Below are 25,575 nucleotides of genomic sequence, written 5' to 3' on the forward strand. Positions count from 1 at the left end.
CTTTGTTGAGGATCTTTAATAGGAAACTTTTCAGATGGTCATTAAGACCCACTCGTGTACCCCCAGAAGGAACAGAAATTCTGATGTACCTCTGCTGAGGAGAGCAATAGAGTGCACACATTTGGTTTTTTTATTAACATTTAAATTTGGAAGAAGAAACATGTTGCATTGAACTTATGAAACTCTTGTATGGCACTTGTTCCAGGGGAGTAGGGAAAAAACCAACTTTAAAGGTCCAGCTGTTGGGGGGAGGAAACAGCTTCCCCCTATTCCCCAAAAGTAGAACAAGCACACAAGAGGCATGTGAAATGATACCTAATTTTACATGGAGTGTGTTTTATTTTCTTTGAAAACATGCTGCCTTCCCTGCTTAGGTAGCTCACAACACTGAATTCCCTCAGCAGCATATGATTTTGAGTAAACATACACAGCGTTCTGCTGTACATTGAATAACCTGGAAGCATTTACTGCTTGATCTTCGGCATATTTACCTAAAATTGAAGTCCCAGTTAATGTACTATATTTTTTTATTTCTTGCGTAATTGTAATTCTATGTAAAGCTTTTCTTTTCTTGGTAATGTGATACAAATGAAATGGTAAAAAAAAATAATCAAGAATTTTGGGAAATGATGTCTTCAATCCAGGAAATGTAGTTGATCACTTTAGTGTATACGCCATACAGCTCTGCAGAACCACACTCTGCAGGACCCCAGGACACAATGCCGCCTGCAAACCACCTCTTTGTTTCGGCATCAAAAAATACCAGTGACCCACCACTATCGCCGCTACAGGAATCTCTTCCTCCTTGTTCATATCCAGCACAGAACATGTTTTCTGTCAACACTAGTTGCTTCCCCTCCAAAGTCTGGTTTGCATAAGCAGCTTTACACTTCTCTGGATCAACCACATCTAGCTCAGTGTACATCAGGCTGTGTGACTGCATCCTTTTCTCTGTTCTCCCCCACCCAGCTACTACACCAGTGTTGGTTGCGTTTATGTAGAACCTGCTGCTTTGTCCTGGCAAGCAAATGGGAGTGATGTTTGCATTAATGGGGACTTTGTTCTTCAGTTTGATCAAAGCAATATCATTGTTAAAATTGATGCCATCGTTGGTAAACCCTGCATGCACAAAAACAGATTCTGCCCAGGCCTGGTGGTAGTGAGTGCTTCGCTTTCTTAGAAGCCCCAATTTCAGTGTCAAGGACGAAGCGTCTGCTTCTGGGAGGACGTGGGCAGCTGTTAAGATCCAGTTATCGTACAAAAGAGCTCCACCCCCAGTTGCTCCTTGTCCATTAGTGATCAGAACTTGCCAAGGAAACTGGCCAGGCAGTGCCTTCTTTCCACCAAAAATGCGCTTCAGAGTATTTGAAGTTTGGATTCCGCAAACTTGGGGGTTGGGGGGGGGGGAGAGAGTGAATAGTGTTAGGGTTTCATTAGAGAAGCAAGACTTTTAACTGTCATGAATATTGCTTATAGTTCAAAATGCATGTTTCTGAAAGAAATCCTGAATTTGAAGTGAGAACACTTGTAGAACAGTAGCCTGATCCAAAGAGGGGAGTGGCTTGGGTGGGTGAGGGACAGCCTGTCCTTTTCAAATTCTCTGCCCAGAGAAAACTGGCATGTCAGACCAATTTCTTAACAGGCTAGTTTACCCTATGCTGGGAGCTTCTGAGTCAACCCTGCCGTTTTCCCTACCTGTGTTCAACACAATTGTGGAAGGGCTGCATCATGTGTGGGTTTGGGGTATTTTCATAGGAATAATATGCATGCCTGGTGTGCAGCTGGACGTTTGGTTCATTTAACTCAATATTGCCTGGAGCAGGGATGAGGAGTATCAAGGCCAGGGGTCAAAATGAGAGTGCACTCACCCAAAGGCTACATAGCCATTAGCCAAAAACAATTTTCCTACATCTGGTGTCTAGTATAGACTTCCATTGTCTGATAGTGACTCCAGGGTTTCTGTCAGGAGGTTTCTCATATCTACTTGGATATGTTGGGGCTTGAATCTCGGAACCTCTGTAGGCAAAGAAGTCATTCGTCTGGAATATATAGAAATGAGCTAAACCTGGTGTGTAGATGTTATGTAAATTGCCTTATATGCTCAAATTTACACAGTTCCTCTTTATTTAGGGTCCTGGCAGTTTTCCTCTGTGGCCCTTCTGACTTTCATTTTTGTTTCTGTTCTGCTTTTAATTTGTGTTTGTTCTAGTTAGTGTATGGAGGTTTTCTCCTCAAAGCTATGGCCAAGATGGGACTGGGGAATAGGTTCCCTCTTCCAGGGGGCCTCAGTAAACACTCTTTTGTGTTGTTGACTCTGTCTTTTAGAAGAGGTTTTAATCATTTCTTGCATGTTCTGCTCTCCCTGCTGACCAGAAGAACACTTCATGGTAATCCCACGTTTCCATTTTGAATTTACAACTCCCACAATCCCTGACCCTTGTTCCAGATTGACTGGGGCTGATGGGAGCTGTAGTCAAAACGTCTGGACAGTGGTACCTCTGGTTACAAACTTAATTCGTTCCGGAGGTCTGTTCTTAAGCTGAAACTTCTTATGAGGTGCGCTTTCACTAATGGGGCCTCCTGCTATTGCGCGTGATTTCTGTTTGCATCCTGTGGTAAAGTTCGAAACCAGGAGCAGCTACTTCCAGGTTAGCAAAGCTCATAACCTGAAGCGTTCCTAAACAGAGGTACCACTGTAGTATGGAGAATAAATGGCTAATTCCATTGTGGCATCTACTTTGTAGAATAATCTCTTGGAGATAAGGGAGATACTGATTTTTGTGTGTTCCTGTTGGTAGTAACATCCTTATGGTGTTAATGCCAGTTCCTGGCATTTTTGGCTACTTACTTTAACTGATTGCAATGTGGGTTTTATTGCAGTTTTGGTGATGACTTTTTCATTATGTTTTTGATATATGCTACTCATTTTGTTGTAGATCTCTTTGCCATTGCTTTGAAATGAATGGTGGCACACAAACAATTTAAGATAGGGCATTCTCCCTTTTTGCAGGAAAAAAATTGTGTTACCTAGAACTGTTTGGTAACTGGATACTTTTTAGCCTGAACAACAGAAGGCTATGGAGGCAGCTATACAGCTGCAAATATAACGATTTAAGTGTGTTGTAAAGTGCATTATACAAATGTGACACTAGATGGTGATGGCGAGCTATGGCAAATTCAATATATTTTTCAAAACTTTTAAAAAAAAACATTTTCAGTGTTTTTTATATGGTCTAGATTCCACCTGAATGGAACATGATAGCTTTCTTCAGATACCTTGAAGGGTTGGATAGAAGAGGGGATTTGTTCTTGGTTACCCTAGGGGGCAAGGCTAGATCTAATGGTTTTATGTTGTACTGGAGGGTAGATTTTAACTGAACATTAAGCAACTGCTGTTGATGGTACAAGCAATTTAAAAATGGAACCAATTCCCTGGAGGGGTGTGGGTTCTCCCTTGCTGGAAGTCTTTCATATAGAGGCCAGGCAGTCATCTGTTAAAGATGCTGTACCTTTTGATTTTCTGCGCTGAGCAGAAGTTGGGCTAGATGGCCTGCAACATCTCCCTCTTAACTCAATGGCTGTAACTTTCTCTTTTGGGACATGGCATTGTCTTTGGTCAGGAATGAGGAAGATGCAGCCCTCCAGATAGTGGACCTCTAGCTCTGGATGAGTTAAGAGAAAGGTGGCTGATGGGTAGGATAGAGTATAAAGGCTGCTTTGCACCATTTTAAAGTCTGTGAAGACAAAAGTCAGGTATGGGGAACCTGAGGTCCTCTAGCTGCTGTAACTTCCACTGTCCCTGGCTGTTGGCTATGGTGGATGGGGCTGAAGAGAACCACAGGTTCTCCATTCCTGGTCAAAACTGAGGTGGGAGGGAGGGTGACAAAATGGGATACAGTACTTCATATATTCAACATCAGTCAAAAATATTTCAACTTCTGAAGTGAATTTGGAGAGGGGGAGAAAACAAGATGTTTCCAGGCCATTTATCATGTGAAGTGTCGCCTGGCTATGTATGGCAGGAGTGGGGAACCTGTGGTTTCATACATTACCTGGCTCACATACAGGAGGTGCTTTGTTTCCCATGGAATCTCTCCAGTAGCCATCAGGGGCGCACAGGAACCTGCCTACATTAAAAAGTTAAGCAGTTGAGATGTCTGCACAGAGCAAAGCACTCTACAATAAAACCACTTGGAGGTTTTACTACAATCAAGGGGTATATAAATGTTGTTAAATTCTCCCCCAATATATAGCTGGCTTCTTCAAATTGCTGAAAAATCCAGCTCTTTCAGACTTTTTGCTGTTCCTATGTGTGTAAATCTATTTCCTACCAATTTTGCATTTTTATCTTCCCTATACCCCGTGAGGTGTCTCGGCTGGATAATCATGAGTTGCTTGGTTGAGGAATACTTGGGTATGCTGCAGTGACTCTGGATTATGTGTGTAAACATGCTGTGACATCACAGCAGCACAACCACTTGCTGGGTGGAGGATATGAATTCAAATGTCAACCACTGTTGAGCCAATTACAGATACATTTATGTCCCTTTGCTTTTCAGTCAAGAGGCATGACTAAACACTGATGTGATATCATAAAAGGCCAATAGAGAACTCTGCTCTCAAGTGTTGATTCACTGGTAGCCAAAATGACACCATACAAGCCCAAGAGAGGAGGTAGCTGCAGGCTTGTTAGGACTAAACGTTTGGAGAAGTAGGCAGAACATTTTGGAAGCGGGTGAGAAACCTCTAAATGGAGAAGCACCGTAAAACAGCCCAACGAAGAAGGCTCAGTGGGCATGGAATGCTGGCTGACTGCAGGGGGAGATAGAACGGAGTATCCTGAAAGAGGTTATGGATGGCTAAACAAGAATACTGCAAAGTAGGTCCTAGTGCAGTTGTCCCATTTGGGACAATGGGGTTTACATTTAAAGATGTGTGTACCAAGGCCATGCCCCCTTAAACTCTCATTTCTCTTACCAGAACGTCCGGCTTTCAGAGCATAGTAGGGGCTCTTGCATTTGTATTTGATCTCAGTTTGGTATGTAGTTCTATCAGGCCCTGTGACGTACACAAGTGCACCGTTTGCTGTGTCCTCGGCTGGACCACAGTCAACAACTGAAAAGAATGGAGCAACAACAGTTTTAAAATGCTTTGTAAGAGTGGGTGAGGGAAACCTAGGACTAGTTAGACTGGAAAAGAACCAAAGCTCTCAGTAGCAGGTTACCTGTTTTGTATGCAGAAAGTGCTATATTCAGTCCCTGGTATCTGGAACAACCTTCTGCATCTTAGCTACCTTATGGATGTTTTGGACTACAGCTCCCATATTGTGCGTCTTAGGGCTGATGGGAATTGTAGTTCAGAACCTCTGGAGGATGCTATATTGAGACAAGCTGTCCTAGTGCAAAGAATCAGATAGGAGTTGACAAAAAATATCCTTGCTTGAATCTTCAGCTACATGGATAAACAGAAGTACTACTGGGTGGCTTCCTTTCTTCTTCACTCAACCTGTATCTTACCAGTACAGGATGAACTGGTGCTAGTGAAAATGCAATTTCTCACACACATTTTATGTGGGCATTCACTCCCTACACTTGTGGTGGGTTCACAGATGGGCTTACCACGTTATCAGGTCAGCCTTTGAATTTAAAAGTAGACCTGTGGAAAGTAGGGGGTCAGCATGTGTGAGTGAGCATCGCTTGTGGGACCATTGTATTCTTGCAAGCACATCCTTTACCATTGCAGATTGTTCTCTGCAGTCTGAGCTACATCACTGTAGGCTGCACATCCAAGTTAAATAGATTAAAAGTCTGCTGAAGAAAGTGGTACAGTTAGATACTACCCCTAGAGTCCATCGTCTAAAGTTACCTAACATCATAGTTCTGTTAACCGCTAACTAATGGAACTCCTTCATTGCTTACTGCCCAATGATCTTACAAGACTCTTCGTTGAAGGGCCATGTCGTGAAGCACACACTTAACATTTCTCCCCTTCACTGCCATTTCATGCTTTGCAACAACAACTAGATTTCTGATTATGAGTTTGATTTTAAAAAAAAGTTTACCACACCTAATGAAACACTGAGCGTATGTAGTTTAAACATGCTCCAGTGAGCACCATCATGACTACAGGAATAAAATTGAGGAGCTGGCTTCTGCTGCTCTCATGTTAATCACATTCGACTTTTGAATAAACAACCATTTTGTTGATGGGAGGGCTAAAACATATTTTAAAGTAATAAAAATAATCTATACTCATCCATGCACATGCCCAGCGAGCTGCCCCAACTATAAAACATTTTTTGAGGGAAAATATATGGCAATCAGTGTCAGCCTTGGTGGTTCTTAGTGTGCCCATGTTGACCCAGGTGCTGGTGGTGGGGCCTGTTTGCCTCAATTCTCCTTGTTGATCATGCTCTGGATGGCAATTCAAGAGACCTGTCCACTCCTCATTTTGCTGAATTGTGCCCTTTATATCTACCCCGGAGTCCTGTCCTTACAGAACAACTGAACCAGTAGAATCCAAATTCAAAGGGGAATCAGCAGATATAAAGACCCCAAAGCTTTGGATTTCTTCATTCTGAAGGCTGCAGTCCACAAAATAGAGTTGCCATATTTCAAAAAGTAAAATTCCTGCCACAAATTTGAGGCTTTTTTTGGAAACCTAACCCAAAAATAGTGATTTTAAACTTTTTGAGCTGTTTCTGCTGCTTTTTCCATCATGTTGCTGATTCGGCAAAATCCCCCCCCCCATGCCATTTTTACCACCCCAAAACAGGACATTTCAGGAATTTTCCTGACATATGGCAAGCCTACATAAAGTATTTAAAATATAAAACATTTTGAAGCTGCAATGAGAACTCTTGTTCCTGGGCAGCCTAAAATTTTGTCAATAAAATAACTAAGTTTACAGCATTCTACTTTTTCCCATCTCCAAGGTGGCTTTTGGATATTAAAATCAAAGAAGAAAAACAAGTGGAAAAATCCAGGTTTTTCCATTAAAAGCGTAGGAGCCCTGCCAGAAGAAAATGATGGAAACTTTTAAAACCCTGATAGCAACTCTGCAGCTGAATTTTGGGTGCCTGTTGATCTGTACTCCCACTGAGAATATTCCAATTAAAACAAATTTTATTATGCTCTGATTCAAGCATGCTTTGCCTCCTACGCTTTTTTTGTGTGCAAGACTGCTTCATTCTGTCTAACACAATATGGATTCCCACAAGAAATAATTAAACCAGTAATCCATCTAAATATTACAAATCCAAAGACCTCCCTCCACCCACTCCTTCGCATTGACTTACTGATGCACTGAGCCATTGGCTTGTTCCAGGAGCCGTCCTTTTGACATATCGCCATGAAAGATTCCACAATCATCTCATTCTGTGGGAGGGAAAGAGGAAAACAGAAATCCTATTTATTTTCTTGAAAACAATCATAGCTTTGACAGCCCAAATGGATTTTCCCCGGTGGGGAAATATGTCTAGTTCAGCCTGCGAGAACGTGTTTGCGAGAACGTTAGTTTTCAATAATGGGTGATATTCAGTGTTAGTTATGTCCAAGATAGGGTTCAGAGAGAATTTTGATTCACTTTTCATTTAATGGCAGACTTATTTGATTCGCACTTTCTGAAATAATATGTGAACTGAAACATGGCTCTCCTTTAAAATCTGCACTTCTCTGAATTATGGAATGTAGTTCTCCAGCCAAGTAAAATGCATAGACTAATGTAATGTGTGCTTATAAATAAAGTACTAAAAACAATGCAAAATAACACATTGCATAAGGAAAATAGCTTTGCAAAATGCACATTAGGTTTAATTGCATATAAAAAAATGTGTATCAGGAAATTCACACTTAAATGCCGATGAATATTCCAATAGCCTTTAAATTAATCAACTGATATGGTAGTGAGGAAAATGAAACGTAAGACTGAAAAAACAAGAAACAAAACAATATTTGCCCATCCCTAATGCAGAGTAGACCTATTAGAACCAGTGCCCCCCCAATGTTTAGGGGTACTCTCATTTTCCTACTCACATTGAAATACTGCCCCTCAATGAGGCCAAACTTTGATCCACAAAATGTTTAGGGGTATTCATACCCCCCGAAAACACTGAATAGAACCAATGGGTCTACTCGAGAGCCAGTGTGGTGTAGTGGTTAAGAGCGGTAGCCTCGTAATCTGGGAAACCGGGTTCGCGTCTCCGCTGCTCCACATGCAGCTGCTCGGTGACCTTGGGCCAGTCACACTTCTTTGAAGTCTCTCAGCCCCACTCACCTCACAGAGTGTTTGTTGTGGGGGAGGAAGAGAAAGGAGAATGTTAGCCACTTTGAGACTCCTGAAGGGGAGTGAAAGACGGGATATCAAATCCAAACTCCTCTTCTTCTTCTTCTAAATATGCTTTGGTTGGATCAATATGACAAAAACTTAGAGGGGGTTTGTTAAGTGCCTTACGTTCAGCAGTGGAGAGCCAGTCTAAACTCAGCCACAGTGGGAGTTGCATAGGTTTGGGCCCACAATACTAAATGTGTGACTTCCGATAGTTACCTCTGAGCCACGCAGAGCCATAGCTAGGGGATCTTGCGCCACTGGCAGAACTGTCCAGATTGTGCCCCCTAGCCAATGACAAATTAGCTCTTCTTTCCACCTCTCCTCCAACCCCCCCTTCAATTCACCCTCTATTTAAAACCTTTTATTATGAGGCAATAATCAATATTTTTATTTATATACATATTAATGGACATATTTTAGCTGATTTTGTGCCCCCGGCACCCCGGCGGGGCCCCACCTTGCAACCCGCTAGCTACGGCCCTGGAGCCACAGGGAGACCAGCTAACAGTGATTTACCCAAAATATCTGTGATCCAGGAGGGATATAAGAGATCAGGCAGTCCTTGAGGTATCCTGGATCTAAGTTGCTAAGGGCCTTGCAAATTAGTGCAAGAAACTTGAACCTTGCCTGATAACATGCAGCCAGTTCAAGCCTTTATGCCTCAGTCTTAGGTGCAGATATGCTATCTAGCCAGCCATGCTCTCTTCCAGGATACTCCATTCGATACCCCCTGATTTTCCACCCCCAGCTGCCCACTAAGTATTCTCCCCCTCTCTCTCCCAAGGCTGGCGTTCCCTCAAGTTGTTTTTGCCATGGCACTCAGAAAGTCATATTTGCTGTGAATACATGAAACTGCTTTGGTTCCTCAGTTAAATAGCATACCCATATGCTCATGTGTGCACCGCAAGGGATGGTTTTACTTACTTCCAAGAGTACGTAGCCGATATCGCAGGAGAGATTGTAGGACTCTTTCATAATATATTTTTCTTGCACTGGATAGATGAGGCCATTGGGTGGCGCTTCAGGGTTGGGGCATGGCAATGCTGCAGAAAGTTGAACAACAACAAAAAAACACCTCATTGCCATTTCCTGTCAAAGCAGATTCAAATCTCTTGAATCCATACTAATATGTGGGGGAGGTGGCGCTCTCACACTACATCCTGCTTAATCCCACAGTTGAAATGATGGCTAATTTGTTCCTTCTGCGGTTGCTTGTGTTGTGAATAGGAAGGTGCCTTAGAAGAGCATTAGTCCATCTAGCTCTGGATTGTGGCTCCTCTGTGGCCCTTGAGCTGTTGTTGGGCTCCATCAACCACACCAGCATGACTCAATGGTCAGAGATGATGGGAGCTGTAATTAAAAAAAAAGCAGGAGCATATATAGATAATAAGAGCCCTGCTGGAGCTTGCCCACTACTCAGATTACACAACAGTGAGCTAGATGGACTTTGGCCTGTATAGGGAAGCACCTAGCTCAGTTATGTAACACGTGCTTTGTATTCAGAAGGTTCCAGGTTCATTCCTGGGCATGCCCTGGAGAACTATTGCCACCCAAAGTAGTCATTACTAATCTTGATAAACTTTGGGTATAAGCAGGGGGTTTTTCAGCCAGAACCTGGGGGAACTCAGTTCCGGCATGTCTTAGGTGGGTTCTGGCAACTCTCAGATGGGTGCCATTGCCATTTTAAGAGAACAAGGAAGGCATTGATGGTGAGTTCCGGCACCTCTTTTATAGAAAAATAACACTGGATATAGGACAACTTCTTAGGTCCTTTACCAGTTGATAGTTAAAGAACTGGGGAGGAAAATGAGCATCCTTAGAAGGCGCAGACATGGGACAAGTCTCCTGCTGGCATTATTTCTTAAAACATCCATGATGGAGAAAGAAATCTGCCTGAGAGCCTGGAGGGCTGATAACAGATAGTGTAGTAGATGGTGGAAGCTGATCTATTAGGGGAATTGGGGCCCAGCCCCAACAGCCTCGGTCTGCTCTCAGACAGCCCACACCTGCCTTCCTCCTTACGTATAGCTAGTCAGCAGGTGGCTCTGCCTGTCATTGGCACTTACTGCTGGTATCCCTACCTCATGCCTTACCTGTCATAACGGTAGACAGTACTGAACCAGTTGACCAACAGCTAATAAGAAGCAGCTTTCTCAGGATCCTATGGCATCCTGCAGGTTGGCATCCTTGTGCCCCAGAGCTGGAGGACCATAACTCGGCCCCCTCACAGAGCTACCATTCCCAGGGCTCCCTAGGAGCCAGGAACTGATATGTGTACCCAACAGAACTTCACTGCTGCCTGCTCTTTGGTTAAAAGCGATAATCTTACCTGTTGTAGTGTATCTGATTTTCCATCCTGTGTGATCTCCAGAGAGGTCTGTGGTGAACTGGATGTTGACGGTGTTGCTACGGGTTTCAATTTTCATAGGGAGGGTGTCCCCACAGAATGGGCCAAATTCTTGCTTGGGTGTTTTGATCTGAAACAGTGAAGGGAAACATCCCAACCTTTCTTCCATCATGGGCTGATCGAGTATCAGCTGTTCGGCTCTTAAGTTGCTTGCCTCAGGAGGCCCACAGCTGTTGTCAGGTAACCAGGGGTGACCCATTAGCACTTTGCTGCTTGAGGCAAAGGACGGTATCCCCCCTCCCCCCGTTTCAATCTACTGTTTATTTTGGAAAATGGCATGTTCGCTATGCATTTGGACACCTCTTAAGATACCGTAACCAAGTTTTGAATGATGTTTCCTGAGATTAATGAGCAGGGTTTTACCTTGGATAAAATTGGGTGCCTGTTTTGAATCAAGATGGCAGACTGAGCCCTTCAAACCTGCACTGATTTTATTGTGTTTCTTCCTTTTTGCTTGTTAAAGTTCCTGAGCAACTCCGGGGATGAGGGCTACTGGTTCCAAATATAGAAGCTTCCCGGTTTGGCACCCAAATATTGAAACACTGGCAGTGGGACAGTATCCCCACCCCAAGGGGACAGCAGACTAGCTTAGGGGTCCAGGGTATACTTTATGGTAGGCATAACTTGGGCTTCCAAGAGGGGAATGCCTGGGGGCTGCTACCCTGGAGAGCCACTACCAGCTAGAGTAGATACTGGGCTGGATGCACCAGTTTAGCCATCTACCCCAAGTCTATTTTGTAGCTACCTGGTCCATAAATGCATGCAACCAACTTCAACATTCTCAGTACATGTGATTCTATTTTATTTTATTTGTATGGGGATTTAGTGTGGATCTAAGAGTATCTGAATTCTTTGTAATGGGAGACGGATGTGAAAACTGATAACAGTTCAAGCATTCCAGTTAGGTGCCCCCAGAAGTAACTGCAATTTGCTGCCATGCATTGGGGCATGGCAGTGTCCTCAGCTCTTCATTGGTGTAGGATTGTATCCAGCCAAGTCCTACTCAGAGTAGACCCATTGAAACTGATTGGGCCTAAGTTAGCCATGCCTATTCATTTCATTGGGCCTGTTCTGAATAGGACTACTAGCATTGGATACAACTTAACTGGTGCTGACTGTACAGAAAACAAGTTTCTTTAGTAGTAGAAGACCTGGTGAGCAGGTCCAACTGACCTTAAGGATGTCATAGGGGCATTCCACTTCTGGGTGGGTCTCTACATCAAAGCTTCCCACAAATTCCAAGACGACCATGTATCCATCTTCCACCTGGATCCCATAATTGCACTGGGAGAGTTTGGGATATGGGTTGGGATAACGTGGACTGGAAATCTCTCCAGATCTTGCAGTCAGCACCTTATCTACGCAATTGGCTGAAAAGTGAAGAGAGAGAAAATAAATCCCAAATTCTTCTCAGGAAAGCACATTAATTTATAAAGTTATTTGTCAAAAGAGCAGTTTGTTATGGTAATAAGGCCATTTTTACCCTGCTTTTCTGTTGCCTGCACATCCCTCATGGTGGCTTCCATCAGTTCAAATGCATTTGTACAAATGTATTCAAGGATTCCTAATGTGTTTTGAACACAAGGAATCTAACGCCTACCAGATTTTATCAGACTACAACTCTCATTCTCCCTTACTCTTGACTGGAGGCCCAAGCACTGATTTTTAGTGCCAGTTCTTTGGAGAGTTCCTGGATATGTGGTATTCCTTTTTTAAAAATATATGATTGTTACATTGTTTTGATTTCATTTGGTAAGCCACCTTGCTATTTTATGATGAAAGGCAGTAAATAAAAATAAATCCCTAAGTATTGGCCATGCTGACTGGGGTTAATGAGAGCTGTAGTCTAACAACATCTGAAGACCCCACAATAAGCAAATACCATAGTTGTCCGATGTAAGGAAAAGGGGAGAAAGCTATGAGCTTGTTAATTCAATTCTGAAGAATTTGGCTAGGCCTCAGTATTATAGCAGGTCTGATGAATTTCTGAAATCTAGTTGTTCTTGTACTGCTTTTCATCTGTTTTTATGGTATATTTGGAAATCAGCTTGAGATGCATGTAAATGATTATTCATAAATTCTTTAATAATGGTGACTAGATAATCTAGCTCAGTATTGTCAACTCTGACTGGCAGCGATTCTCCAGGGTCCCAGGCAGAGAAGTCTTTCCCATCATCTATTTGCTGATCTTTTTAATTGCCAATGCTGCAGATTGAATTTGGGACCTCCTGCATAGAAAGCAGATCCTTTTATCACTGAGCTTGGGACCCTCTCCCTAATTAAAATTTAGTCTCTCCCTATTTTCCTATCCCCCCCCCAACAAAACACGCAACGAATACATAAAAACCCCAATGCCAAACAGTCAGTAGCAATAAGATAACTAAGTGTTTGCTGAGATAGCTGTGCTGTGTGGCATATCAAGCAGTACTCCTCCATTTGGCCCTAGCACAGGGTAACAATATACTGCATCTCAATGGGGTTTCAATTGGTTCTTACCTAAACCTTTTTTAAAAATCAATTTAATCAATGGCCATTTCTGCAACATCTTTTGGTGGCGAGTTCCATAAGTTGTGCGAAGGATGTCACTTTCCCTACCCCCAGTGTATTGCCCATCAGTTGCTTGAGCGCACCCCAATCCAAATCTGAAAATGGGAGTGGAGGAAAAAAGTTTCATAATTCTAAAAACACTTACAGTAGCCTCCACCAAACTGGTGCCTTCCAATTGGGTTGGAGCTTGACTGTCAGGTGGGAGTTGTGAGCTACAGCATCAGCTCCAACAATGGCGGACCTTGGCTATCCAGCTTTGATCAAAGTTTCCCTGAACTAAAATGCTCCATATGCTTTTAGCATCTCCATGCAGGGAAGGTGCTTTAATGCCTTGACCAATTTAATTGACCTCTGGTACATCTTTTCCAGCTGGGCAGCAGCTATCAGCACCGATAGCTGCAAACCCTGATACCTTTGTGGCTGTCATCTTTGAATCGGCCTGTTTAAAGGGGAAGGGCTGTAGCTCAGTAGCAGAGCCCCAGGTTCAAATCCCTGGCATCTCCAGGTAGAGAGAGACCCCCTGTCTGAAACTCCACGGTGCCATTGCCATTCAGTGTAGACAGCACTGAGATAGACCAGTGATCTTACTCTATAATGCAGTTCCTAAAGCCTTCTCTTTACATCAGGGGTGGGGAATCTTTGGTCTCACTACAACTTGCATCATCTCTGATCCATTGGCCATGCTGGTGGGCGGGCAGGCAGGGGAGGGGTGTTGATGGGAGTTGGAGTCCAGCCACATTTGGAAGGCCAAAGGTTCCCCAACTCTGGTTTACATGTGCAATTCTGATGGCAGCTGCCCTCCCTGTTTCCTTCCTGATGCTTTCAAAAATACAACCCACCCCTCAGCGGCTCTCTTGGTCACCAGGCGTGTGTAGGAGTGGAAATCATCCTTGCTCTGCAAAATCCAGCTGTAACTCTGGCTGGCATGCTCGGAGTCATGGCATCTCCCGCTGGACACAGCAGGCGGGATTGATCGGTTACCGAGTGCCTGAAGGAACTCTTGCTTGTTGACAGCGCCTGGTACTTGGCTAGGGCCAGGCAGCTGCAGGTTCTGAATCTGAACTGCAGCAACTTCCTTGCTGATTTATGGAGGAGGATGGAGCAAGGGGTTGACAGACGTAGGCCAGGAATATTTTTTGCCTTCGCAGTGGTTCAGCTCGAGATGACTCAAAATCAGAAAGGCATTCAAGTACTAAGCCTCTTCTCCCCCACTCCCTCTATTTTGCTTCTTTCCCCCTTGACCACATATAACCTTGGAAAGAAAAAGTTTTATTTTCTTGTCGGCAGGGGTGTAGCTAGCTCCTCCAACAACTTGGCACAATGCAGATACGCACTGAAATATATAAGTGCAAACACTGGCCTTCATAACAACTCATGAATACTGCTTTAAATTAGTTTCAGTGAATTGTAGCAGTTGATTTCTAATCCATATCTATTCATCCTAGTGTTTGTAAATAAGACCCAATAGTCCTTCAAACTTTCTGAGAGTCCCCTCTGCTATTGCATAACTGAATGTTTTCTGCAACATGTGCCATTTCAACAAGCACATTTTAAATGCTAGTGTTAGCTTCTGTTTTGTCTCTGACTTTCTGACAGTCGACAGTCAGGCAGTTCTTTCTTTACTGTGACTTTCAAATATCCTGCCAACATCACAAGAGGATTTAGTGCAGTGTTTGGGAATATTTTTTTTTCACCCTGAGGGCCACATTCTGGTCTGAGCAACTTTCCAGGGGCCTCAGGTTCAGGCCTCAACCCTTCAGGTAGGGTTGAAAGTCTCTCTAGCCAGACCTTAAAGAGCTACTGGTCCATCAGTGTAGACAATACTGATAATAAGGAGAGCCCTGAAGGCCTGAACCACATCCAGAATCCTGTTCTCACAGTGGCCAATCAGATGCTCTAATAGGAAGCCTGCAAGCAGGTCCTGAGTACAACATCAGCTCTCACCACTTGGGATTCCCACCATCTGGTATTCAGAGGCTATTCTACCTCTGACAGAGTTAGAACATAGCCATCATAGTTTGTAGCAATTGTGCAATATATCACAGTCATTCTTGAACTGGCACTCATGAGGCAGGGACATCACATTTGCTACCCAATTGGCACAAGTGGTGTCACAGCATTCCCCGATATGTGCCTGTGATGCTCATGCTGCCGTGCTCTGTAGAGCACTCCTTGTCACAATTGATGGGACAAAGTGGGACCAGCTCTCCCCGGCTGTTAACACAGTGAGAACAGACAGCTTCTTGTGGTCACGACAATGGAACAGCTTGAACTGACTCTCCTGTGTTTTATAGCTCTTTGGATATGGCCACAGGGAGCTGCCTTTATTACGGGCTGTATTTTTATTTCACAGATCTGCTGGCAAGAAAAATCTATAAAGCAGTTTTTTTAAAAAGAAAAAAAGGCTTGCACAAGAGGAATGGGACAATTTTTCACGCCGTCCTCGGCTGTAAACTCTAGCTGGGCTTTAGGGGCGCCAGGAGAGTGTTCAATTACACTTAGGGCTATATTTTTATTAGAGTAACACTATACTGCCCATGAGAGACTTGAACTCTGAGGAAGGAGCCTGCCTCAACTGGTGATGGCTGGATGGCTGGATCATTAGGTCCAAAATTAACAGTAGGCTGTGAATTACATTAGTGAGTAACTGGGAAGTTGCTGCGAGTTTGAAGAGTGGAAGCAAAGTGGGAGTGGGTGGGTGACGTGCATGGCTTTTGCCATTTCATTGCAGGCAGGGAGAACTTCCATGTTTAAATTATCTGTCTGATATAGATAGCTGGTGCATATAAAAGGCTTCTTGACATGCTACTTTTCTATGTATTTCTGTTTAAAGATGATTCTCAGCCTGTTGCCCTGAAGACCAATTTGTGAAAAGGAGCAAAGTTTTAAAATGAACACATTTTACGTTTTCAAAAGTGTCACTGCTGCTCAGAAGCTTCCTTAGATCAGACTATTTGTTCACACAGCCTAGCATTATCTTACTCCAGCTTGCAGTGGACCCTCCAGGACATCAGAATAGTGTTTCCCTTAATCTGATCCTTTTAACACAGGGACAGGGGAATCTCATGCCCTGCAGCTGTAGTTGGACTACAACTCCCATCATCCCTAACTGCTGAACCCAACAAGGCCACAGGTTCAGCACCCCCTTTTAGCTGGAGATGCCAGAGGTTGGACTTGGGACCACCTGCATGCAAAAGAGGAAGTTGGAAAAATGACGCCCTTTCCCAGTTCCTTTTTATGGCTCCTTGTGCTTTTCAAGGCTTAGATTAATTCTGCTGGATACAACTTTCACCCAGATCTCTTGGGGAAATGAAGTTGTACTTGTATACTTCTTGTCTCTTTGTAGGGTGGCTTATCCAGGGGAGGGGAAGGGGGGGGGGAGTAAAGTGATGCCTAAGGCAGTCAAAAATTCCAGTGTGCCCATGGACTTTAAAAGTTTGGCAAACAATGTCTACTAACCATGATGGCTACATTCCACCTCCAATGTTGGAGGCAGTCTGCCTCTGAATCACAGCTCCTGGAAGAGAGTGCCAGGTATGCTTGGGAGAGACTCTCTGCCTGAGACCGTGGAGAACACCAGCCAGTCAGTGTAAGCCAGGCTTCCTCAACCTCAGCCCTCTAGATGTTTTTGGCCTACAACTCCCATGTTCCCTAGCTAGCAGGGCCAGTGGTCAGGGATGATGGGAATTGTAGTCTCAAAACATTTGGAGGGCCGAGGTTGAGGAAGCCTGGTGTAAGCCGTACTATGGACCAGTGGGTTGGGTTCAATATATTACAACTTCCTATGTTCTTTTGGAGGCTGCAGAGGAAAGGTTTGCAGAAAGCTTGGGAGAAACAGAGAAAGCCATTTTATTTGCTGCAGGAGACAGTGCTAGGCAGGAGGAAGAGGAAGAAGACACAAGCTGGTCACGGATCAAGCATAGCGCTCTGTATGATTGCACACGAGGCTACAGGCAGTTCAGGAGGGAATGTTGACACGTCTAGCTCCATCTCTCCCTAAGCCGCGAAGAAGCGAATTTATTTATTTCATGCTGGAAAATAAAGAAGGGAGGAGAGAGGGAGAAGAAAGGAAAGAGAAAAAAGAGCTGGTGAATAATAAGCCTTCCTGAGTGGGTGGCAGAAAAATCAAAGACTGCGCCTAGCATACTGCAGACTTAAAACATAGGGCTGCCGTTGGATGCAACCTATTCGCTGCTGATTGGTTTCCCGACATAGTTCAAAGCTTTTTTTCTGGACCTCAGGTATTCCAAATATCCCTACGGTCTTAAGGCCTAGAAACTTAATTTATAAAACAAAAATGAAACCGGTAATCAACCTGTGGGTTTTAGTGTAGTTTAATGTATTTTCTAAATGCTGAGATTTTATTTGTGTTAGTTTATCTAAATTTTGTGGTGTGCCTTGGAAGCTCTGCTGGGGAGCACCATATAACAATTTTGAAACTGGGGTGGAAAACCGTTTTTCAGCTTGAGAGCCACATTTCCTTCTGGGCAACCCTCCAGAGGTTGGTGGGCAGGGCTGGAGCCAAAAGTGGGTGGAGCAACAACTGTATGTTTGACTTTAGTACAGTAGGCCAGCTTATACACATATTCACACAACCCAGTCTTTATCCATCCAGTCAAGCAAGAGGCATGATCAGAATCCAACAATACATCCCAGCCAGGCAAATATACTTGCTGTGCAAGGCAGGGCCAGTGAGAGGTGTAGGGAGCCCCCAGGTCTAAAGTTCCTCACCTTAATTTTAAACAAAACAAGTAAACAATCAGCAAATACCTAAATAAAGCACAGCTCTAACTTAAGCTGGTCAAGGAAACAGTTTTTTTGTTTTGTTTTAAAAACCCACTTGTAAGCAGCTCTCACCAGCTCCCAAGAGACTCACCTGTACAGGTCCTTTTGTCTTTGTGTAGACGGTAGCCAATTTTACAGCTGCAGTAGAAGCCGCCCAGGTAATTGTGGCAACGATGATCGCAAAGTGGCTCGCTGTTAGGGAGCTGTTCACACTCATCAATGTCTGGAGGAAAGGGAGGAGAAACGGGCTTGGATGTAGCTCTCCCAAAGCAAGTTGCAACCATTTTGGCGAGGGATTTCTGGGAGTGGGTGTGGACACATATGTAGCGCAGGGGCTGAGATGGTGCCGCCGGTGGAAAGACCGAGGGCTGCACCTAATGCCAGCCCCACTAAGGGCTGGCATGGCTAATGGCCTTTAATTTCAATGGGTCTACTCTGTAAAATGTAGTTGGGACATTTTTTGCACTTTTAGATCTGCATTAGCCCTGGGAAACATGGTGCATGTATCTTTTCATCTTAGACCACATGAGAATAGTGCCTGAGGTCCCTTTGGAAATGGGGTAATGGCAGAATCAGGCCTCTTCTGGGCAAAGAAAAACATACAAACACCCAAAGCTGGGTCTGAGTACTGAATACTGAGCCATGCCATTGGTCCATCTAGCTCAGTATTGTCTAAGCTGACGCACATCAGCTCTCTGGGATTTCATATGGGTGTCTCCTCCAGCCCTACTTAAAGATGCCAGTGAAACTCCAGGGTTTCTTTTTTCTCCGATAAGTATTTATTAATTTTCCAAAAGTAAAGAAAAGAATGAGACACCAAAGCATAAGAATAAAGAAAAGAAATAACAGCACAAAACAGATATACCATATATACAATAAAAAATTTTCACCTATTAAATTAACATAGTCGTCTCTTTCTGGACTTCCTTCAGCCCGCCCGTAAATCTTCCGCAATAAGATTCTAAGATACACATTGCCTAGTATGTATTGTCATTAGACATTCTTCTACCTCTATTTACCTTGGACAATACCTCTTCCTCTTTCACAGTGCTTCTCTGAATCCCCTTAACGTTATTTGACCTTCACTAAGATGCTCCAAGTAATCTACATATTTCCCCCAGTCCTTGACAAACTTTTGGTCTCTTAGATGTCTGATCTTTCCCGTTAATCTATCCAAATCCGCGTAGTCCAGTAACTTCGATCTCCACTCCTCTATTGTTGGCATTTCCTTTTTTTCCCACTTCTGAGCAAGGACTATCCTTGCTGCTGTTACTGCGTAGTACATAAATTTGTGGTCTTTCTTTTTGATTTCATTTCCTAGTATTCCTAACAGGAAAGTTTCGGGTTTTTTGGTAAACGTATACTTTAGAACCTTCTTTAATTCAATATATACTTCCTCCCAAAATTCTCTCACTCTCCTGCACTCCCACCACATGTGGTAAAAAACACCCTCCTTCTCTTCACACTTCCAACATTTGCTGTCTACTTTATACATTTTTGACAATTTCACAGGTGTTATATACCACCTGTAAAACATCTTCATGACGTTCTCTTTCACCGTCATACACGCGGTGAAGTCCAGACCCTCTTTCCATAGATTCTCCCAATCCTCAAATTGTATAGCATGGCCCACATCATTAGCCCATCGAATCATTACTGTCTTGTCTTCTTCGTCCGCCAAATTCCAATCCAACAGCATCTTATACATTCTAGATATTATTTTTCACCTCGCTATTTATGATTTCCGTCTGGAATTTTGATTCTTTATCTGCGTACCCTCTATCTTTAGCCTCTTTTCTAAACATCTCGTTAACTTGGACATGGTGCAACCAGTCGTACACGTACCCTTAGGGGTACGAAACTCCAGGGTTTCAAGAAGAAAATTTTAGTTCTTCCTGAAGGTGCTGAGGACTAAACATGGGACCTCCTAAATGCAGTGCATGTGCTCTACTACTCTGCTATGATGACCACTTGCCATTGGCATGCCCGTTCTGCCTTGCTTGCATGGAAGAGGAATGTCACCTCCATCCTCTCACCTTCAGCAGCATAAAAGGCCTCAAAGCCAGTGAATTCTTTCTCGTTGGAATAGTCTGATCGGAAAGTCACAGCTAGGTTGTTGTTGATGGAGTGGTAGGTCCTGTCCCCTGGGACTTCCTCAGTGTCTGTGCTCTGATGTCCACACAGGGTGGCCAAGACTGTCCCTCCTGAACGCAACTGGAAAGCAGGGAGATGAATGAGATACATATCTATATATAAATGCAATGATAACTCCTTTTTGCCTGCCCTTAAGTGGACCTGCCAGTGGTTATCCCAGGAAAATGGGAAGCTGCCTTATACTATTAGAACATAAGAAGAGCCTACTGGATCAGACCAATGGCCCATCTAGTTCAGCATCCTGTTCTCAGTAACCAACCATATGCCTGCGGGAAACCAAGGAGGACCTGAGCATGAGAGCACTCTTCTGTAGTTTCCAGCAGCTTGTATTCAGAAGCATTGCTCTCACTGACCATGGAGCCAGAGCATAAACAGCATAGCTAGTAGCCATTGATGACCACCTCCATGAAGTTGCCCAATCTTTTATTGCCACCCAGGTTGGTCATTGCTGCTTCCTGTGGGAGCGAGTTCCACAGTTTAAATACGTGCTGCATGAAGAAGTTGAGTTAGATTATTGGACCACACAGCACAGTATAATCTACACTGACATACGGCAAGGTATATTCTGCCTGGACATGTTGCTTGGGATTGAACCTGGGACCTTCTGCACACAAAGCGGGGGATGAACTTGCAAGAACTCAAAGAGATCAGAGAAAGCAAGAGTCCTTTGGAAATTAACCAGGCATGAAGGATATCACTTTGGTTGCTTGCTTGGGTCTGAATTGAATGAGCTTCCTGGGCAGCAATCCTGACACTACCCGTTAAAAGCATGCTCACATGACGTCACATACCTTCACATAGTCATATTCGCACTGGTAGGAAAGCTCTAGATTGAAGTGGGTAAAGTAGAGGCGGATACCATAGCCAGGGGGCACAGTAATGTTCCATGTCCTCTCCTTGCCATTGGGGTATATGTTCGGGAAGTCGGGGGATGCAATCTTTCCATACATTTTCTCCAGTTGGACGAGGTCACTGAGCACCCCATGGGAAAAGGCGAAGAGGAAGAGGCAAAGTCTGCAGGGGAGAAAATGAAGAAAGACTGGTGAGGCCAAGCTGACTCAACCCAAGATGCACATCCAAGTAGGCTGACCTATTAACACCGTACAATTGCACCCAGACTTAGGCAGAGTTGGCAACTGACTTCAGGGGGTCCCCAGCATAGTGCTGCTGCAGGGCCTCTTCATGGGCACATGGCCATGCAGTATTTTCTTGCAATGGCAGTAGCAACCCCCCACTCACCCTCCCTGCTGCCCCCCCGACAGCCTTTTAGCAGTGGGGTGGGCACCAGCGCTGCTTTAAATGGAAGCCGAGCTAAGCTCTCACCCATGGTGGTTGCCCAAAATGCAGTGCCCCGACTTACAGATCTGTGAAATCCATAGAACAATTAAAACATGAACCAAATGGATTTGCTCCTCATTCCTGATATGCACGTGCATTTTCTTTGGAAAACTGTTTACACCAGAAGCAGCCAATATGTTAGACTATGACTACCATCAAATCTGTCGTTTTTGCCAAATATTGCAGTTCTGTCAGTTGAAACATTGTTCTGTTGTTTTGTGACTATGATTAAAAAAAATAAATAGCAGAAGGGCCTAACTTGGTGAGCAATAAGAATATTAAAAGAACCTAACTGCTGGATCAGCCCCCAAAGCAGGGCCTAAGCACAACAGCAACAGTCTCCCAACTGCTGGGATCTGGTGTTCAGATGCGTACACCATAATTATCATGACCAGTGGAAGCTATTAATAAGCTTATACTTCACAAAAAAGGAGGTATGTCAGTTATTTCTTAAGTAAACATCTGGTCAGTGGGTTCTGATGAACTATGTTTATAACGATAAGAAAAAGAGATTTGAACTACCAGTTCCGTTTTGCAAACTGCATGCTGAGCTGCAAAATTGGATCTTCCTATAGTGTGCTTCTTACAGCAGAGATACAGTCTATCCCTTCACTTCAAGAAACAGACCACTGCTCTGCAGGAATCTCAGATTAAGGGCTTGCCCAAGAAATCTGAGTGAATTTAATCCATTCAACCCATACTTCAGTTTGCCACAGAGCAGACTGCAAAGTCCTGATTGTCTCATAATTCTACTTTGCTGTAAAAATTACATCGAGTAGTGTTCCAGATCCCTTTCAGAAAGACATCTTGGATAGAACTTACCTCATTCTTGCAATGCCCCTCTTTATGTCTTTTTGTGTTCTGGGATCAACAGCTGTCTCTTGTATGTTTGCACTGTTTTGGGGAAAAAACACACACCAAACCACCCTTCTGTTTGTTCAGCAGTTATTTATCTTTCTTTTGAACTCCAACCTTTATCTCTTCCTTTCCCATCAGACTGGTCAATAGCTTCCATGAAACACGACTGATAGTTGGAAGTAAGCATGTGCACTCCTCAATCTGCTTTCTCTGTCTCTCTCTCTCTCTTAGAAAATGAAAAGTTCAGGTGGGACACAGTCGAAGGACAAGTGCCGAGTTTAAAAGGTTTTTCAGAGAAAAAGTTGAGCCCAGCCGTGTAGTGGAAAGCAGAGTCAGAAGGGTAAAAAGGTGGGGAGAGATGTAGAGAAGCGCGTGATTTGTTCTGGTGGTTGGCTGAGAGAGGACAAAGCAGAGGCATATGAGGCAATAGCAGCTCTGTTTCGCCAGCCGGGTCTTCCCCATTCTTGTGCAAGGTGGGTAAACACAGGGAGAAATATAGCCAATGTTCTGCAACCAAGTACAGGAAAAGGAAAAGAAAAAAATATTATGGAAAAGAGACAAATATACCTGACATCAGATTATGTGTGCTTTCACACTTAAGAAGTTGACTCCCTTCACAAAGCCTGGGAATAAAGCCCTGATCTTTTCAACTACCATGACTTTTCTGTTTTAATGGGTAATAGGGGAGGAGAAGCTGATTGTGTAGCCTCAGCTGTGCTATTCACAACCGGAAGGCAGACTTTGCATGTTTAGCTATTTTAAACACAGTACTTTCAGTCCTTCAATTGAGAAAAAGGAAGAAAGGGATTGTATCCAGCTGTGAGTTAGTTAGTTAGTTAGTTACAGTGGTACCTTGGGTTAAGTACTTAATTCGTTCCGGAGGTCCGTTCTTAACCTGAAACTGTTCTTAACCTGAATCACCACTTTAGCTAATGGGGCCTCCCGCTGCTGCTGCGCCGCCTGAACACGATTTCTGTTCTCATCCTGAAGCAAAGTTCTTAACCCGAGGTACTATTTCTGGGTTAGCGGAGTCTGTAACCTGAAGCGTATGTAACCTGAAGTGTATGTAACCCGAGGTACCACTGTAGTTAGTTAGTTATCACATTTGTATCTTCTCTTTTTCTCCACAGAGCCCAAGTGTAGTGTATGTGGTTTCCCCCCTCCTCAAGTAATCCCCTCAACAGCCCTGTGACTACCTCACTGGGCCAAGGACACCCCAGTGAGCTTTTTGGCCGAGTGAGGATTTGAACCCTGGACTCCTAGGTCCTAGTCCAGCACCCTAACCACTACACCGCACCGGTTCAGAGCAGATCCTTTGAAATGAACGGAACTAAGCCATGCCCATTATTTTCAATTGGTCTGCTCTGCCTATGACCCAATATTGGATGCAAACCATGGCTAATTTCTCCTACACAGGGCAAACCTGCCTGATAATTAACCTCAGGCCAACACGACAAGGTTGCCCTATTTCCCCACTGCTATTTATTTCGGTCCTGGAGGTGCTCTTGAACATGATCAGAGGGGACCGGTTGGTTGAAGGAATCCAGGTCGGAGCCAAACAGTATAAACTTAAAGCTTTCGCAGATGACTTGGTCTTGACATTACAGGAGCCAGAATCTAGTACGAAAACGGTGTTAGAACTGATTCAAGAATTTGGTCGGGTGGCGGGATTTAAACTAAATAAGCAGAAAACTAAGGTTTTGGAAAAAAACTTGACAACTTTGGAAAAAGAAAGGTTTCAGAAGGAGACAGATTTAAATGTGGTTAAAAAGGTGAAATATCTAGGGGTTAATATGACGGCTAAAAATCTGAACCTATTTAAAGATAACTATGAAAAATGTTGGTTAGAAATCAAAAAAGATTTAGAAATTTGGTCAAAATTGAAGCTTTCCTTGTTGGGTCGAATTGCTGCTATAAAGATGAATGTATTGCCAAAAATGTTGTTTTTGTTTCAGACTTTGCAGATTGTGGACAAAATGGAATGTTTCAGGAAATGGCAGAGAGATATTTCTAGGCTTGTCTGGCAGGGAAAAAAGCCCAGAATAAAATTTAAAATATTAACTGATGCTAAAGAAAGAGGGGGGTTTGCCCTGCCAGACATGAAACTGTATTATGAATCAGCAGCTCTCTGCTGGTTGAAGGATTGGTTACTTCTAGAGAACACTGATATTTTGGACTTGGAAGGGTTTAACAATGTATTTGGTTGGCATGCATATTTGTGGTACGACAAGGTTAAAGCTCACAAAGCTTTCAAGAACCATATTGTCAGGAAGGCAGTGTTTAATGTCTGGACAAGATATAAAGATTTACTAGAAAGTAAGACCCCAAGGTGGTTGTCACCAATGGAAGCTAAGGCTCAGAAAAGACTCAATATGGAGGCCAATTGGCCAAAATATTGGGAGATAGTAGAAAAAGATGGAGATACATGGAGATTGCAGAGTTTTGAGAAACTGAAGGATAAAGTGCGGGATTGGTTACACTACGGTCAGATTAGGGAAGTTTTTAATAAGGACAAAAAAATAGGCTTCCAGGTGGAAAAATCGAAACTAGAAACAGAACTGTTAGAAACAAAAACCAAGGTACTTTCAAGAATGTATAACTTGCTGCTAAAATGGAACACACAGGATGAGACGGTTAAATCAGCTATGATAAAATGGGCGCAAGACATTGGCTACAACATTATGTTTGCTGACTGGGAACAGTTATGGACCACCGGTGTGAAATTCATGGCATGTAATGCCCTGAAAGAAAATATTATGAAAATGATTTACAGGTGGTACATGACCCCAGTCAAGCTTGCAAAAATATATCATTTGCCAGACAATAAGTGTTGGAAATGTAAAGAAACTGAAGGAACATTCTTTCACCTATGGTGGACGTGCCCAAGGGTTAAGGCTTTCTGGGAAATGATATATAATGAACTAAAAAGGGTATTTAAATATACCTTCCCTAAGAAACCAGAGGCCTTCCTTTTGGGCATTGTTGGCCAGAGGGTGCTAAAGAAGGACAGAATTTTCTTTATGTATGCGACAACAGCAGCAAGAATACTTATCGCAAAGTACTGGAAGACAGAAGATTTGCCCACTCTGGAAGAATGGCAGATGCAACTGATTGACTACATGGAATTGGCAGAAATGACTGGCAGAATCCGAGACCTG

At 43.6% G+C, this 25,575-nt stretch overlaps 2 protein-coding genes across 7 annotated transcripts in view; one reads left to right on the forward strand and one right to left on the reverse strand.

Moving 5' to 3' along the window:
- Window positions 1-25,575, forward strand: part of TARDBP (TAR DNA binding protein) — a 42,176-nt gene that overhangs the window by 12,567 nt on the left and 4,034 nt on the right. Inside the window, exons 7-8 of one of the 6 annotated variants that reach the window (XR_014221501.1) lie at window positions 22,649-22,765; window positions 23,548-23,608. The exons of 4 other annotated variants lie outside the window; for them this stretch is intronic. Coding sequence is in view for 1 of the 2 variants with exons in the window: in XM_082230280.1 (XP_082086406.1) it covers window positions 22,649-22,737 (89 nt within the window). In the remaining variant the exon portion in view is untranslated. Of the gene's footprint in view, window positions 1-22,648; window positions 23,358-23,547; window positions 23,609-25,575 lie in introns of those variants that run through there. One more of the 6 variants, XM_082230280.1, reaches the window with a different exon arrangement.
- On the reverse strand, window positions 510-22,587 carry MASP2 (MBL associated serine protease 2). The gene is made up of 11 exons (XM_082230050.1): window positions 22,382-22,587; window positions 21,013-21,235; window positions 20,104-20,281; window positions 18,159-18,290; window positions 11,909-12,105; window positions 10,658-10,805; window positions 9,253-9,371; window positions 7,298-7,376; window positions 4,978-5,115; window positions 4,053-4,127; window positions 510-1,386 (listed from the first exon to the last, which is right to left on the reverse strand). Exons 1-11 carry the CDS (start codon window positions 22,384-22,386, stop codon window positions 611-613), a joined length of 2,070 nt encoding a protein of 689 aa, XP_082086176.1. The 5' UTR covers window positions 22,387-22,587; the 3' UTR covers window positions 510-610.

This window comes from Podarcis vaucheri (assembly GCF_965113315.1).
Source record: "Podarcis vaucheri genome assembly, chromosome: 7".
NCBI classification, from domain to species: Eukaryota; Metazoa; Chordata; class Lepidosauria; order Squamata; family Lacertidae; genus Podarcis; species Podarcis vaucheri.